At 49.9% G+C, this 16,085-nt stretch overlaps 2 protein-coding genes across 8 annotated transcripts in view; one reads left to right on the top strand and one right to left on the bottom strand.

Moving 5' to 3' along the window:
• The window catches only part of LOC100352724 (mucin-16), a 112,819-nt gene that overhangs the window by 36,582 nt on the left and 60,152 nt on the right, over positions 1-16,085 (bottom strand). For 6 of the 7 annotated variants that reach the window (XR_011382916.1, XR_011382917.1, XM_070059235.1 and 3 more), the window contains 16 exons: positions 15,935-16,000; positions 13,376-13,500; positions 13,105-13,172; positions 12,520-12,692; positions 12,174-12,209; positions 9,003-9,038; positions 8,705-8,740; positions 5,569-5,693; positions 5,286-5,353; positions 4,598-4,770; positions 4,464-4,499; positions 4,086-4,243; positions 2,639-2,706; positions 1,033-1,205; positions 611-646; positions 340-399 (listed from right to left, as the gene is read on the bottom strand). Coding sequence is in view for 5 of the 7 variants with exons in the window: in XM_070059235.1 (XP_069915336.1) it covers positions 340-399; positions 611-646; positions 1,033-1,205; positions 2,639-2,706; positions 4,086-4,243; positions 4,464-4,499; positions 4,598-4,770; positions 5,286-5,353; positions 5,569-5,693; positions 8,705-8,740; positions 9,003-9,038; positions 12,174-12,209; positions 12,520-12,692; positions 13,105-13,172; positions 13,376-13,500; positions 15,935-16,000 (1,437 nt within the window). In the remaining 2 variants the exon portion in view is untranslated. The remainder of the gene's footprint in view (positions 1-339; positions 400-610; positions 647-1,032; positions 1,206-2,638; positions 2,707-4,085; positions 4,244-4,463; positions 4,500-4,597; positions 4,771-5,285; positions 5,354-5,568; positions 5,694-8,704; positions 8,741-9,002; positions 9,039-12,173; positions 12,210-12,519; positions 12,693-13,104; positions 13,173-13,375; positions 13,501-15,934; positions 16,001-16,085) is intronic. The other variant, XM_070059238.1, reaches the window with a different exon arrangement.
• Positions 1-16,085, top strand: part of MBD3L1 (methyl-CpG binding domain protein 3 like 1) — a 117,296-nt gene that overhangs the window by 48,235 nt on the left and 52,976 nt on the right. The window lies entirely within an intron of this gene.

The following is a 16,085-nucleotide window of genomic DNA, read 5'->3' as shown; positions in this document are numbered from 1 at the left end:
AAGGGAACCGGGAAGACTCTGGACCCATCTCCCAGGGCATTCACATCTGGTACACGAGCTCAAAGTGCCTCTCCTAGGATGGGAAACGTTATCTTGAAAGACACTAATAATCGCAGTAATAATGAGGACAATGAAAAGAGTGCAGCAAGAGTAACAGCTGGCATTTCATAAGTGCTCTATGCTGTACCCAGCGGTAAACTCTCTCCATCCAAAGATGTGTCCTCCCCACGCTGACCACTTGCCTTGACCTGCCCGTGCATACTCTGTTTTGCCCTTCTCATTGCTTACCAGAGAGGCAAGGAGGTAGGAAGAAAGGAGACAAGGTGAGAAGGCGCCTACCTGTGGGGCTGAGGGAAGAGGCTGGAGCAGCTGAGGTTCCCAAAGAGAGGGCCACAGCAACTGAGGAAGAAGCATGAGAAGTGGGGGCGATGCAGCTTCACCAACTTGGAGGGGGATACAGGGAGTCTTGATGGAGGGGTGGGGGGTGTGAGTAACCAGCGCCTACCCCAGGCTTCCTGCCTCTGTGAAGCCCTGCACGTGGCAGGGTGTCACCAGGTGTCCCCATGTAGGGCTGGGGAGGCATGAGGTCATCTGAGGGTTGAACACTTACCACTGGGCACAGAAGTCAAGACTGGTCTGGTGTAACCTGCAGGAGTGAGGAAGAGTGAGGTGAGCTGTTCAGAGCTGGTAGGGACAGGGTCAAGGGGCTGGACCCTCGGTGGAAAGACAGCTACTATCAGAATGACTTAGAGGGGGCAGCCTTCAGTAGGAGATTGCTTCCTTTCCACATGGTGGCTAGCACCTCATACAACCTTTCTCTGCTCATGCATCTTTCTCTGGGTGATTTAGCTCATGACAGGAAATGGCAACTTCCAAAGGAAAAAAAGGGGGGCAGAAAGAACCCTATAAGCTGACAGATTTGATGAGTCCCCTAGTCAGAGCCCAGCAGCAACAGCAGGATGCACCTGGGTAGCAAGAGAACCCCCTTACACACACACACACACACAACCAACCATGGCCTGGGACACTCACCATTGATGTAGAGATGGTCCTTGTCCAGGATGTAGGAGCCAAGCTGGGTGACACCATGGGTCAGCCGGCTCAACTCCCAGTAGAGCTGTTCCCTGTCCAGCCCACGGCCTGCAGGGTCAGGACGGTGGGTGCAGATGGTGTCCACTCCAGTGGCGGTTCCACCTTTCTCAGGTCTAGGGAGGTAAGGACATAGGGATGAAGAGAGCATGGAGGAGCCTCCTTTGCTGGGACTTTGTTCCCTCGGCCCCTTGTATGTGGACACCTGTTAATCTGCCCTCCTGCAGGGGCCATCAACAAGAGAACAGGTGTCTTGGGGCCATGGAGGACCAGACTGCATGTTTGAAAGGCAGAGAAGTGTCTCTCTACACCTGTTTAAAGCTGTGCCACCTGTTGAATAATCCACTTGAGCTTCCCTGACCCTCAGCTCTCCCAGCTCTGCTGTGTGGAACAGTGCTGTCACCACTTGGGTGCAATGTCATGGGTTCACAAATAGTTGATAGCATACATTCAGTCCTGGTACCAGGTGCATTGTAGTCCCTTATTAATCCTTTGTTGAGGTACACAGGTATTTAGAGGGTACCCATAGTCCCTGGTGGGACTGGACCCCACCTCTGACTAGAAATCATTCAGCTCTTAGAGAGCTGACCCTGCTCAGTTTGTGAACCCGAGCATCTGAGCACGAGACACTGTGTAGCAGAGCCACGCTGCTCAGTGGGCACCCACCTCCTCCTTTACTGTCTCTAGGGTAGCAGGACAAATGAAAGCTGGAGGGATAACCAGGCAGGGGCGGGGCGGGGGAGGGACCAGCAGGTTGCACTGCCAGACAGCATTGCTGGAGACAAATGGAAGGTCCCTTGTATCTCAGCAGGATGGAAGTGACCTTGAGCCAGGCTGCTTCTAGCTGTGATCTCCTAGTTACCCTTGATAAAGGTGCAGGGTCAGCTGTCTTCCCTGGATGTTGCACAGGCTGGGAATGATCCTGGATTGACGACCTGCATCTTTCCTTGGAAGGCTATTAAGTGGACGTGGGTACCTCATAGGATGTGACACCTCTGGACTGCCTTTGGTGTGGTGACCCAGTTTTCTGGGGAGGAGGACTGCTACAGCAGCAGTGGTTCCTCTTTGGGACATGGGAGTTCCAAGCCAAGGTAACCCCTTCGCCAATCCATTGAGGCCTCAATCCCTTGCATATGAGGGAGGGGTCACATGAGATGTCAAAGAAAACAGCCCCAGGGCTTTCTGAAGAGGGCCTAGCTGACCACACTGTCCTGTCATGATCCTTATAAATGGAGGCCATGCGAGGCCTGGTCAGATCTTATGAATATGACTGTCTCACTGGATCTGGCATGATCTCAAGTCCCCCCTACCCAACCACTCCCTGTCACCCCAAGCAAGGCCAGGAGTAGGATCAGGCTAGTAAGGCCCCTGGATACAGCGTTTAAGGAAGGACTATCTCTCTCAGAGGTGTGCAGATGCAGGATTGGCAGCTGACAGTGAGACGTCCTTCAGTGCTGTGTCCTTGTCTCACCTACTCCAGGGCCTGGCCAGCCCCAGCAGCCCTCTCCTTCCCCCACTGCCCTCAGGCAGCACAGAGGGGAGGGCTCACCTCAGTGCTGTCAGTCTGCATCCAGTGTAAAGTGAACCCAGGCTGCTGCTGCTGAACAAGCGCTTGAGCTGAGGACAAAGCGTGTAAGAGAGAAAATGAATGTCAGAGTCAACCTAAGTTCTGATGTTCAATGGCACAGCAGGGCATCTATAACCTACAAAAGTTATGTATTTCAAAATAACTAGAGGAGCAGGGTTTGAAGGTGCCCAACCCATAGAAATGTCATATTCGAGGACATAGAAATGGTAGTCACCTTGATCTGATCATTGTGCCTTATATGCGCATATGGACTAATTACACAATATCCCATAAATAGCTACAAATATTATGTCAATCAAAAATAAAAATTAAGGGGTCGACCTGCGCCACAGCTCAATAGGCTAATCCTCCGCCTGTGGCGCCGGCACACCAGGTTCTAGTCCTGGTGAGGGTGCCAGATTCTATCCTGATTGCCTCTCTTCCAGTCTAGCTCTCTGCTGTGGCCTGGGAGTGCAGTGGAGGATGGCCCAAGTCCTTGGGCCCTGCACCTACATGGGAGACCAGGAGAAGCACCTGGCTCCTGGCTTCGGATCAGCGCAGTGCGCCGGCCGCAGTGTGCCAGCCGCAGCAGCCATTAGAGGGTAAACCAGTGGTAAAGGAAGACCTTTCTCTCTCTCTCTCACTGTCCACTCTGCCTGTCAAAAAAAAAAAATTAAGGGGCCAGTATTGTGGTGTTGGGGCTACTAGCTGTTGCCTGTGATGCCGGCATCCCGTATGGGTACCGGTTGGTGTCCCGGTTGCTTCATATCCAGTCCAGCTCCCTGCTAATGGGCTGGGAAATGCAGTTGGAGATGCCCCAAGTATTTGGGCCCCTGCCAGTCACGTGGGAGACCCAGATGAAGCTCCTGGCTCCGGACTTTGTTTTGGCCCAACCCCAGCCATTAAGCCATCTGGGGAGTGAACCAGTGAATAGAAGATCCCTCTCTCTGTAACTCTTGACTTTCAAATAAATAAAATGCACCTTTAAAAAATAAACTTTAAAAATTAGGAAAACACAGTGCTTTAAAAAAAAATCTATTGGGGTAGGCATTTGGTTAGGCAGTTAAGACACCACTTGGCATATACAAATGCCTACAACTGCCAGGGCTGGGCTAGACCAGAGCCAGGACCCAGGAACTCATTCTGCATCTCCCATGTGGGTGGCAGGAACCCAGCTACTTGAGACATCACCTGTTGCCTCCTGCAATCTGTGTTAGCAGAGAGCTGGAATCAGATGTGGAGCTGGAACTCAAGCCCAGCCCCACTAAAAGGGGATGGCAACGTCCCACCTGGCGTCGTAACTACTGTGCCAAATGCCCACTCCTGCCCCAAGGTTTGAACCTTTCCAGTCATCCGGAATTTTGCAGGGGGACCCAAAGAGGCTGGGGGAGAAAGTTGATAAAGAGGGATGGTAGCAGGGGGCTCCTACCAGGTGTTGTAGGATTGACTCTGTGGAGTTGAACTTCGCAGAGCCGGGCTGCATGTCTGTCACGTAGGGCATGTTTGTGATGGTGAAGTTGAGGGTAAAGGGCACCACGGCAGGGCTGGCAGCCGCAGCTGGGGAGGAAATGGTGGCCACCGTAGAAGCTGGCAGGAGAGAAAAAACAAGCGCCTGTGGTGAACACCACATCATCATGGAGATGGGATGTCCATGCCCAGGGCCAAAAGGGTATAGGTCCCTTTTTATTTTGAGGCTAGGGCTAGAGTAGGGGGTCTGGAGAGTGCATGCATAGGGTCTTGACCACTCATTGGAAAGAGCTGGGACTTATAGGGATGGCAGAGGTTTATGAACCCTCTAAACACTCACTCCTCAGGGTGGTGGCCAGGATCCGGTGGGTGTAACCTGCAGAGGCAAAGAAAGAACAGGTGAGGAGGGAGAGAGTCCCAGAAGTGGGACCATGGGCTTAACAGTACAGCAAAACACAAACGACTACTGCTCACCATTGACATACAGACTACCCTGATCCAAGGTGTAGGGGCCCAACTGAGTGACACCATGGGTCAGCTGGCTCAGCTCCCAGTACAGCCGCTCTCTGTCCAGCCCAGGGCCTGTGGGGTGGGAGTGGTAGGTGCAGACGGAATCCACGCCTGTAGCTGCCCCATCCTTCTCTGACCTGGGGAGGGCGTGAGAAGAGTTCACAATAAATAAATTGTCCTGGAAAGGGATCCCGAGATTCCCGGGGCAGGGCAGGAAGGAGCAGGCTCAGACTTTGTGACTGTACAGTCTCGGAGCCAGGCCAAGAATGCAAGAAAGGCTTATGGGAGGGAGGAAACTAATGAGTTATGGGGCTGCACCCTGCAGCTCATGGCATGGGACAGAGAGTTCAGGGTTCTGAGGTGAAGAGCTGGGATTGAGGATCAGCACAAGCAGAGAAGGCATATTCGTCTTAAAAGAAATGCATAGCCTGAAGGAAGGTGGGAATTTAGAAAGAATGACCAAGAAGAGGAGCCAGTTCTGCTGATGGACTGTGCAGAATTCAGACAGGTAGGGGTGGGGAGGTGGTAGCATCAGGAGACCCCTTGGTCCTGGATCCCACCTGGGCTGAGGACATTCCCCAGAAGGGTAGGAGCTCCTTAGGCCTGGGAGCACTTGAGGCAGCCCTGACCAAAGAGTCATCTGAGGTCTCACCTGAGCAAGGTCAGGCTGCAGGCAGAGTACAGGGGGCCAACACTGGTGTTCTTGAACAAGGGCCCAAGCTGTGGAAGAAAGGGAGGTGAAAATAGAAGCCTTAGGGGTTAGGGACAGGGGCAGCGTAAGGTGGATGTGGCTTTGGCATCAGTGGGCGGGCCTGGTTCCCTGAGTCTGCAGCAACAGAGATGGTGAGGGGTGGGAATTTTTCTTATGGGCATGGCATAAGTGAGGTGGGCAGGGCTTTCATTGAGGGGCAGGTTGCTGTGGGTGGGGCTCTCACCAGGCTCTGCAAGATCTTCTCCATCCTGTTAAAGCTCCAGGAGCCAGGGCGACTCAAGTCGACCTCATAGTGCAGGTTCGTGATGGTGAAGTTGAGTGTGAAGGGCACCAGGAAGGGTTCAGCTACTGCAATGGGGGTGGGAAGGAGACAAATTGTGTTAGCTTGTGGTGCACCTGAGCATGAGGGAGACCACATGAGTCTTCAAGCACTGTGGAGGGCCGCCCTCCAGGATGGGAAGAGACCCAGACGTCAGCATTAACGGAGGGCCCTGGGGACAAGTATGAAAGAGTGCGCTATGGAGGAAAAATGTTTGTGGAAAATGAAAAAAATCTGCAGGAAATGCAACTGAAAGATGGATATTCTGATGCAAAAATATGAAATCTGTACATATGAGGGGTTGTCCAAAAGTTCTTGGAAAAGGAATATTATGAAAATATTATGCATGGATTTCAAGAATTTTTGCACCAAAATAAACTTATCAGTGGATTTCATTTTTTCCATGAACATTGTAAAATCCCTTTATATGTCATTAGGCAGAAAACAAACATATCTAACCCTCAAGAAGCTAAAATTCCAGACAGACATTCTGATTTTTAGTTTTTTTTTCTTAACCTGAGTTGTTTTCTAAGATCTATATATTTATTGATTTTTAAAAATTATTTGGGGTGAGCATTTGGTGTGGCAGTCAAGTTGCTTCTCGGGATACCCACATCCCATGTCTGAGTGCCTGGATTCAAATCCTGGCTCCTCTACTTCCAATCCAGCTTCCTGCTAATACACACCCTGCGAGGAAGCAGGTGATGGCTCGAGTATACCTGGGTCTCTGCCACCCACGTAATGTCTTGAGACCCAGACTGAATTCCAGGCTCATGGCTTTAGGCCGAGCACAGCCCTGGATGCTGTGGGTATTTGAGGAGTGAGCCAGTGGATGGAAAATCTCTCCATCTCTCTGCCTTCCAAATCAAATGAAAACAAATAGTATTTTTATAAAATGTGTTCGTAGTCAAGAAAGGGAAGCAATGTGAGTGTCCATCCACTAATGAGTGGATAAAGAAAACATGATACATATACACAATGGAATACTATCCAGTTATTTTTAAAAGGCCAAAAGTTTGTCCTTTGCAGCAACATGGATGGAACTGGAGGCCATTAAGTGAAATGAACTAAGCCAGACAGAGAAAGACAAGTATCACACATGGATTGACTCATCTGTGAAGTCCAAATAAAAAGGTGATCCCACAGAAGTTAGAAGTGCACTGGGGGTGGCCAGAGGCCGAGGAGGGGAAGAATTAGTTCACAGGAACCAAGTGATAGAGAGGAGTAAGATGTTCTGGGGTTCCCCAGCACAGTAGGGTGACTGTAGAGAATGTCAGTGGACTGAATATTGCTCTATAAACAGACTGTAAGGCCATAGGCTGTTGAATTATTTTCACCATGAATACATGTAAAACATTGTAGGAGATGGACTTATATTCTCTGACTGGCCATTACACATGTATATTGAAACATCACATGGTAGCCCATAACTATAGACAACGTTTACTATCAGTTTAAACACATTTTAAGTGGAAATTTTTTATTTTTTTGAGGAAATGCTTACAGCGCACTCTGTGTCAGACTCCGTTCTAAATGTTCACTTACATTTAGCTCCTTGCTTTGGAGAAGGGTTGCCAGTAATAGTAATCCCCCGTGAAACCTGAGCAAAAGGGGACTCCAAGTTTGCCTCGAGGTACACAGTCCCTCAGTGGCAGAGCCTGATTCAAACCCAGGCTTTGTGTCTCCAGTGTCTGTGCTCCTAACCCTTCACCTAGGACCGTGGGCAGGTGCAGACTGCAGTGACCACCCGTTCTGACCTGAGTGGTCAGTGGTCAGAACACCAATGGGAGGCGCTAGCTGTGTCTCAGTAGAGACTTCCTGTAAGACAGCAATGATGCCGGCTCATCCTCAGAGCGGATGGGCGATGCAGAATTCCACTCTGGGTGTGTGGGAGGCCGAGAACGGGAAGCTGGGAGATGGTACTGTGGCACAGCAGGTTCAGCCACTTGTGATGCCAGCACCCCATATTGGAGTGGCCCTTGTAGTTGTAGTCCCAGCTACTCTGCTTCTGATCCAACTTCCTGCTGAAGTACCTGGGAAGGCAGTGGAAGGTGACCCAAGGACGAGGGCTCCTGCCACGCACATGGGAGACCAGGATGGACTTCATCTCTCCCCAGTGCTCTCTCCTTTCCTGTTTTCTGTTGCTCTGCCTTTCAAATACATAATAATTTTTTAAGAAAGGTCTTTGGCTCAACCAGATCCTGCCCAAGTCCCTGACCATGACTTGTAAGAGGACATTTGTCCAGGTGTACACATAGCTCATGCTGTTCTCTGCTTTGCTGAAAGTGAAAACTAAGTGCCAGAGAGGGGAAATGGCCCACACACCTGCAGAAACTCACCCCAGGGCCACCCTGAGGGTAATTCAGTACTGATCTGTAAAGTCCCATCTTCTTCACTGGGTGTCCATCAAATACCAGGGTCCTTTCTATTCCATTTACTTCTACTTTTCCATGGCCTTTTATATAGAAAAGGGCTTAGTAGATACAAGGGTACCTCAAAAAGTTTGTGGAATTTGAAGATTTAAGGAGACACAAGTTTACGGGGAGGCGTTTGGTCTACAGGTTAAGATGCCGGTTGAGACACCCACATCCCACACGGGAGTGCCTAAGTTCACGTCCCAGCTCTGCTTCTGATTCCAGCTTCCTGCTGATGACACCCTGGGAGGCAGCGGTGATCATTCAAATGGTTCAGTCCTTGCCCCTCACCGGAGACCTGGATTGAGTTCCTAGCTCCTGGCTTCCACTCAGCCCAGTCCTGGCTGTTGTGAATATTTGGAGAGTGAATCAGGAGATGACAGCTTTCTCCTTCAGTGTCTCTTTCTCTGTCTCTGACTCCCTGCCTCTCAAATGGAAAAGTAAAAGTTCATTTTGGTGGAAAAGAAGTTTGAAATCCATGTCCAGTCTTTTCATAACATGCATTTTCTGTGAACATATTTGCTGAATAAATGAATGAGGATTGAGGGCTCTGTGGGTCACACACCTCCCACTGGCCAAGGACACTTGAGCTTTGTAGGGAGGAGTCTCAGGGAGAAAGTTCCTACCTGTGGGGACTGGGATGGCAGCAGAAGTCACAGCAACTGGAAAGAAAACACAAGGAGCTGAAGATGGGAGGAGAGAGGACCTCCCCAGACAAGAAAGGGTCCATTGTGGGGCCTCACGACTGTTTTCCCTGTTCACCCTCCATCCTGTGCTGGGTGGTCTTCTCTGAGCTTGGGGATGAAGATGGGCAAAGACCAGGGCCAGCCTTGCTCCGTCCCTCCCTCAGGGCGTAGGGCAGGGGACAGTGGAGAAAACAGATGGGTCCCCAGGCACAGCAATGCCAGGACCCAAATTACTCACAGCCTGGAGTGGAAGCCAAGGTCCGTGGGGTAGAACCTGAAGAACAGAGAAGGAGAGGTGAAGACAGTGGGGACAGGAGATGGGGAAAGAGACAAGACCAAGGGACCCACTGGGTTTCTGTGGATCCAGTAGTTAGTCAGTGGGGCTTCAGTCAGTTTGTGGGAAAATGGAATTACAGGGCAAGTTTATTTTGGTGCCAGATAAAAATATGTGAAGTCCATGCTTATTTTTTTCATCAGACACATCTTCCATGAACTTTGAAGACCCCTAGTATCAAGAGTGGCCTCAAAACTCAGACACTGTACACAGACTGGAGCACAGGGAAGAATGTCTGTCTCGGTGATTTACAGCTCTCCCCTCTGCCACCTATTCAGCCTCTTCCCTGCCTCTCAGTGTCTCCTCTCTCATTCCTTCTCTGTTCCCTGTCCAGAGCTTCCCCGAGCCAGCTCCAGCCCTCTCCACCAGAGGGCTCCACCCAACTTGGTTGCTGATGCATTGTAGGCAGGGAGCATCCTTAAGTCCTGTCCAGATGTTCTTTCTTTCTGGACTTGGTTCTTCTCCCAGGAGCCTGGATCTGAGATTAACTAAAGTGACCTTCTGCATATTGGCCTAGTTTTGTACCAGACACAGGCTTAGGGTCCCTTGTCACAGTTTTAGGTCCTTTCTTCCTTGCACAAATATTTCTTGAGCACTAGCTCTCTGCAGGGCATCACCATATAGGCACATATATTTCTAGTTAAGAAAATAAAATTCATGTCAGCTATTTAAATAATAGGAATACACGGCTCAATAGGCTAATCCTCTGCCTGTGGCACCGACACCCAGGGTTCTAGCCCCGGTCTGGGAGCCGGATTCTGTCCTGGTTGCTCCTCTTCCAGTCCAGCTCTCTGCTGTGGCCCAGAAGTGCAGTGGAGGATGGCCCAAGTGCTTGGGCCCTGCACCTACATGGGAGACCAGGAGAAGCACCTGGCTCCTGGCTTAGGATCAGCGCGGTGCGCCGGCCGCAGCACACCGGCCGCAGCGGCCATTGGGAGGTGAACCAATGGAAAAAGGAAGACCTTTCTCTCTGTCTCTTTCTCACTGTCCACTCTGCCTGTCAAAAAAAAAAATACCCAAAAGGGTAACATCGAGCTTAGCAAAATCGGGAAGCCTTTTGTCCCATAGAGCTAAAGGGACGAAGAGACAAGGGAGTGGCACATGGGAGATGGCTCAGACCATGGAGGAGATGCAGTTCCTGAGGGGGGTGCTACATGAAGCAGAGAGAGAGGTGAAAAAATACCTGGTTTTTTCTCCCACTCTGCCCACCACTATTTCACCCATGCTGACTCCTGTTGTCTGAACCTAACAGGAAATTAGCAAGGAGATCTTGGAAAATGTAGTTTGCAGCCTTTCAACTCACAGAAGCCTTCTAGGAAAACCAGAGAACCTTCCACAGATGTGTAGAAGGGGACCTAAAGTCTTGTGACAATTGGTAGCAAGTTTTTGGGGGTGTTATGTTGGGGAAGATTCTGTAACGGTCTAGAATAAAAAAAAAAGTGGATGCTATTTTCAACTATGATGTCTGCCATGAAGGAGGAGGTGGCACAGATGTCATGTTGTTGTCCTAGAGTAGATATGACAGCATCATTAGTGATTCTAATGGGGGCAGGAAATGAATACATGCATTCATTATAAGAAAGGGTACTTCATTTCTCCATTTCCTGGGGGAAAGAAACCCAGTAGAGCTTCTTTTAGCTCTATTGTGCACAAAGCACTGAGTAGACAGTCGAGAGGTATGAAGGAGTGAGTTACAGTTGATCCATCCAGCAGGTTTACTCAGCACTAGGGTAAGCAGAAATAAATAAAATGCTCAAAAGCAGAGAAAATGCAAGAGCTTGCAATAGACTTATTTTTACATAAGCAACAGGATTTAAAAGGAGTGATAAATGAAAGGTTTCCATGTCTTACTTGCCTAAAATGAAAGCTCCAAGTGCATATTTGGCACTCAATAATGTGAGGTATTGTCTGTACTCTCCGTGGTAACAACTATCACCATCACATCATCATTTCCATCACTCACCACCACTGCAATGGCTTGGGTGTGTCTCCCAGAATTCATGTGTTGGATACTTAATCTCCAGAGTCATACATGAATGATATTTTCAGGTGGGTCTTTGGGAAGCAAATGGGTTGGATGAGGTCCTGAGTTTGCACTCACAGTTTTATTAGAAGAGGAAGCAAGAGAGACGCTAGTGCATTTGTTCTGTTTCTCTGTGTGGTGCCTCTCACCACCTTGGAACTCTAAAGAGAGTCCCCCACCAGAAAAAGGCCTTCACTGGCTGTGGCTGCTAGACCTTGGTCCTCCACAACCATGAGCTGAATAAACTCTTATCCTTTATAAGTGACCAAAACTGTGGAATTCAGTTATAACAACAGAAAGTGGACTAAGACGATCATTAGCAGCAGCAGCAGCAGCAGCAGCATGTTCATCATCATCATCACTATAACCACCTGATACCATCATTGTCATCACTATCACCACCTTCATCATCATCACTGTCACCACCTTCATCATCATCATCATCACTGTCACCACCTTTATCATCATCATGACCAGCAGTAGCAGCAGCATGATTATCCTCACCATCAACACCTTCATCATCATCAAAACCACTGCCACCCTCACAAGAATATAAGCTCTCTGGAGAGAGAGACTTTGTTTTGTCTCCCATGCTGCATCCCTAGGGCCCAGCCCAGAGTTGAAGGAAGGTTATTAGCTGACTCCTGATCACTGCATTTGCCATGACTTTGCACCTCTATCAAGTGAGTAGTATCATTGGGCGCCCTCTAAGTGGTGCCATGTTCCAGTACTGACCCATGGGCACAGAGAAAGAGGATGGAGTCCCAGGCATTCCCAGGTCCACTGTGGAGATCCCAGGAACTGAGGAGAAGCCCACATCATTGAAAGCATTGAGACACTCTCATGGCATAAATGCCAGAAGCAGGGACTGTTGTTGGAGCTTGCTGCACACAGGGACAGATCTGGGGCTCTCTGTGAGCTGGGGTACAGGGGAGGACTAATAACTTATGCCCTTGCAGTTCCTTTCCTGCTGGAGAGGACACAAGGGGTCAGCTCCTGTCCTACTTGGTGAGGGATGGAGAAGGGCACTGGGACATCAGTTGAATACTCACTGCTGGTGATGGTTGCAGAACTCCTGTGGGTGAAACCTGCGGTGAGAGGGAGGGAAGACAGTGAGTAATGGTTAAGGGAGAGGCAGGGGATGAATTAGGGGCCAGTGCTACCCTGGTGTGATGGAGGAGGTCTCACGAAGCAGAGGCTCCTGGGAATTCTCTCTGAGCATGCTCAGCCTGGGGAAGAAGACCCTGAGGATGAAGTCAGTCCAAGATGAGGAAGAAATCCTGAGGTCCAGACCCAAAGGAGCACACACAGAGCACATGGCAGAGCCTGCAACGGGCCAGCAGAGTGGAGGCTGCCTGGTGTGGGGGAAGAAGTTCTAACCACATCACAGCTACTCACCATCCACACAGAGACTGTCCCTGTCCAAGCTATAGGGTCCCAGACGAGTGGCGCCGTGGGTCAGCTGGCTCAGCTCCCAGTACAGCCGCTCTCTCTGCAGTCCCAAGCCTTTAGGGTCAGGGCGATGTTTGCAGATGGCGTCCACTCTGGTGGCTGCCCCATCCTTCTCAGACCTAGGCAAGAGCGTCACGTGCTTAGTGCAGCTGTCTCCAACCTTTCGTCTCCTTCTTTCCCTTTCTTTCCCTCTACTGTGAAAACTGGGAAGGTGGCAAGGAAGCTCACTGTTCTCCAGGGGTCCCCACCCTAAGCAAAGATGTGGGACCCAACATCAGCCCTCTGTGGTCTCTGAGCCTAGGTTCCCTGTCTGTGTCTGCTCTGTGAGGTTGTTACTTGGGCTGATGAGATAGCAGATACAAAGTGTACAAAACAGCGCCCAGGGTGGTAGTGATCTTGATTGCTGGTCTAGCTGCTGGTGCTCAGTGTCCACGGGCAGTAGTAGTTCCAAGTACTGACAGGGTCAGGGATCCCAGAGCTTTCAGGGCCCATCCGCCCACTGGGCTGTGTTTCCCTTGGGGAGGGTCTCACCTGAGTGATGCTAGCCTGCAGCCCGAGTAGAGGAATCCCAGGCTGCTATTCTTGAACAAGGGTTTGAGCTGTGAGGAAGGAGAGGGAGGAGAGAAAGGTGCATTAAGGGATGCATTGGTGGGATGGAAGGAACAGGAGTGTCATGGGCAGAGCTGTACCATGGGTTGTGGCCTGAGTGGGGTGGATGGGGCCCAGTTTTTGTGGTTGGGGTATCAGTGGGTGGGGCCTGGGCATGGCAGGAGAGGTTGGCATCAGTGGGTAGGGCTCTCACCAGACCCTGCAGGATGCTGTCCGTGCTGTTGAACTTCCAAGAGCCTGGGCGCTGCATGTCATGCTCATATTGCAGGTTGGTGATGGTGAAGTTGAGGGTGAAGGGCACCAGGAAGGGGACAGCCACTGCAGCAGGGGAGGGAGAAAAGGAGGCCGTGCCTGAGTCAGACCTGGACTGGGCTCTAAGTCAGCTTCTGAGGACCAAGGCAGAGGGTCTGTAGCAGGCAGACACTACCTTAGTTAGGACAGGAAGATGGAGAGTCAAGGAAAGAGCAAAGCAGGATGTGGTGAAATGTAAAATCCAGGCCTAGAAAGTGAAGGGACCCGAGCAGGTATATGGGCGGCCTTGGGTGACAGAGATGTGTTTCACTCTACTGAGGGCCCACATAAGCCTTGATGGGCTCGTGTTCAGAATGATTGGGGCAGTCTCGTAGTTTTGAGGACAAGTAAGGAAAAGAATATTCAATCTCATTCAACATTTAACAAATATTTAAAAAATAATAATAGCAGTGGCTGGCATTGTGGCGCAGTAGGTTGAGCTGCCACTTGCAATACAGGCATCAAAGTGTCATATATATCAGAGCATGGGTTCCAGTCCTGGTTCCTGCTCTTCTGATCCAGCACCCTGGTAATGTGCCTGGAAGGGCAGCAGAACATGGCCCAAGTACTTGGGCCCCTGCCACCCATGTGGGACATTCAGATACAAGATCTTTTTCTTTCTCTCTCTCCTTCTCTCTTTTGGTAACTCTACCTTTCAAATAAATAATCTTTTTTTAAAAAAATTTCAAATAGTAGTCCCTAGAGGGTTGCTCACCTACTCAACTTTACCCTTCCCCACCCACCCCAGAACTCCTAGCACTTGCCCTTAAATAAGGAGAGCACATGATACAACCAGTTACCATGGCTACCAACATGCCAGGGACCCAGATTCAGTTTCAAACCCCACCTCTCCCCCTCCACAGCTTTGTGATTGTGGACCTGTTCCCTGGTCCCACCTCAGTTTCTTCCACTGTAAAGTGGGGAGAATCACACTCTACAGGTTAAGTCAACATTCGAAGAGTTAACACATCTCAAGGGCATTGTGCTGAGTGAGAAAAGACAATCCTCAGATCCCATGTTGTGTGTTTCCATTTATAGAACATTCTGGAAATAAAACTACAGCAATGGTGAACAGATGAGTGGCTGCCTGGGGTTGGGCTGGATGGGTGTGGTCGTACAAGAGTAGCATGGGGAGACCTTGTGGGGATGGAAGCCTTCAGTGTTGTATCTGGATTGCAGTGGTGATGAAATAACATAAAACCACACACACACATACATACAAGGTGTATGTAAAACCAGTAATAACAGACTGAGCTTTGTGGATTTTAACAATATCAATTTCCTGATGTTGACATCATACTAACATTATTTATTCACTAAAAAATGAAAAGTTGAAAATAAAAACACAGGGCGGGTGTTTGGTGTAGCAGTTCAAATGCCTGCATCCCATATGGGAATGCCTGCATTCAAATCCTAGCCTCACTTCCAGTTCCAGCTTCCTGATAATGTGCACCCTGGGAGATAACAGTGATGGATCACTTGGGTTTCTGTCACCCTTCTGGGAGACCCTGAGTGAGTTTCTGGCTCCTGGCTTTGGCCTGACCCAGACCCAGCTCTTGTAGGTATATAGAGAGTAACCAGTAGGTGTGAAGTTTCTGTCTCTGCTTCTCTCTCTCTCTCTCCCTCTCTCTCTCTCTATGCCTTTCAAGTAAGTAAAAATTTTTTTAAATATTTATTTATTTGAAAGGCAGAGTGACAGAGAGAGGGAGAGAGACAGGGAGATTTCCCATCCACTGGTTCACTCACCAAATGCCCACAATGGCTGGGGTTGGGCCAGGCCAAAGCCAGGAACCCAGAGCTCCATATGCATCTCCCACGTGGGTGGTAGAGGCCTACATACTTGGTCCATGTTCCACTGCTTTCCCAGGCACATTAGCAGAGAGCTGGATTAGAAGCAGAAGAGCTGGGACTTGAACCGAAACTCTAATACAAGTTGTTGATATTGCAAGTGGCAGCTTAGCTCACTGTGCCCCAGCGCTGACCCAAAGTAAATTTTTAAAAATAAATGGATAGAGCACATGGCATGACACATAGTAAGTGCTGTAGAATGTGGTTCTCTTTTATTATCCTCGGTGGTGGTTGCCTGCCCCCTCTCAGTCTTTCCCTCTACCCTCTGAACTTGGTGAGGAGAAGGACTGTTTTGGACTTACTGAATACCCTGTCCCCTCTGCCCAGAACACAACAGGTGCCCCACAGAGATCTGCTTAGCTGGATTTATGTTCAAAACAACCACTTGGCAGATGAGTAAACTGAGGCAGTGAGGAGATGAGTGACTTTCCCAAGGTCAGCACAGCTGGAGGAACGGAGAGGTCACATCCCCTGCTCTTGAGGAGTCCAAAGCAGGGCAAGAGTGGCCTGACCCATGACAGCTCTAGGCTCCTTCACACTGGCTGGCTGGGTGCTAGTTTTGAGGCTGATGACCTTGACTTCCCAGGCGGAGCTGGGGAGAGAAGTCTCCTACCTGTGGAGCTGGTGATGTTGGTTGGCACCACTGGGGTCTTTGGGAGGAGTGTGGAGGTCACAGGAGCTGAGGAGAAATGGCCTGGAGTGAGAAAGGGTATTTGACATAGGGTGTAGGGTGTTCCATTTTTCCACAAACTTTCTGAAGTACC

Source organism: Oryctolagus cuniculus, chromosome 16 (genome assembly GCF_964237555.1).
Source record: "Oryctolagus cuniculus chromosome 16, mOryCun1.1, whole genome shotgun sequence".
Classification (NCBI taxonomy): domain Eukaryota; kingdom Metazoa; phylum Chordata; class Mammalia; order Lagomorpha; family Leporidae; genus Oryctolagus; species Oryctolagus cuniculus.
Note: the sequence above shows the minus strand (reverse complement) of the source record. Positions and strands in the feature narration are given on the sequence as shown.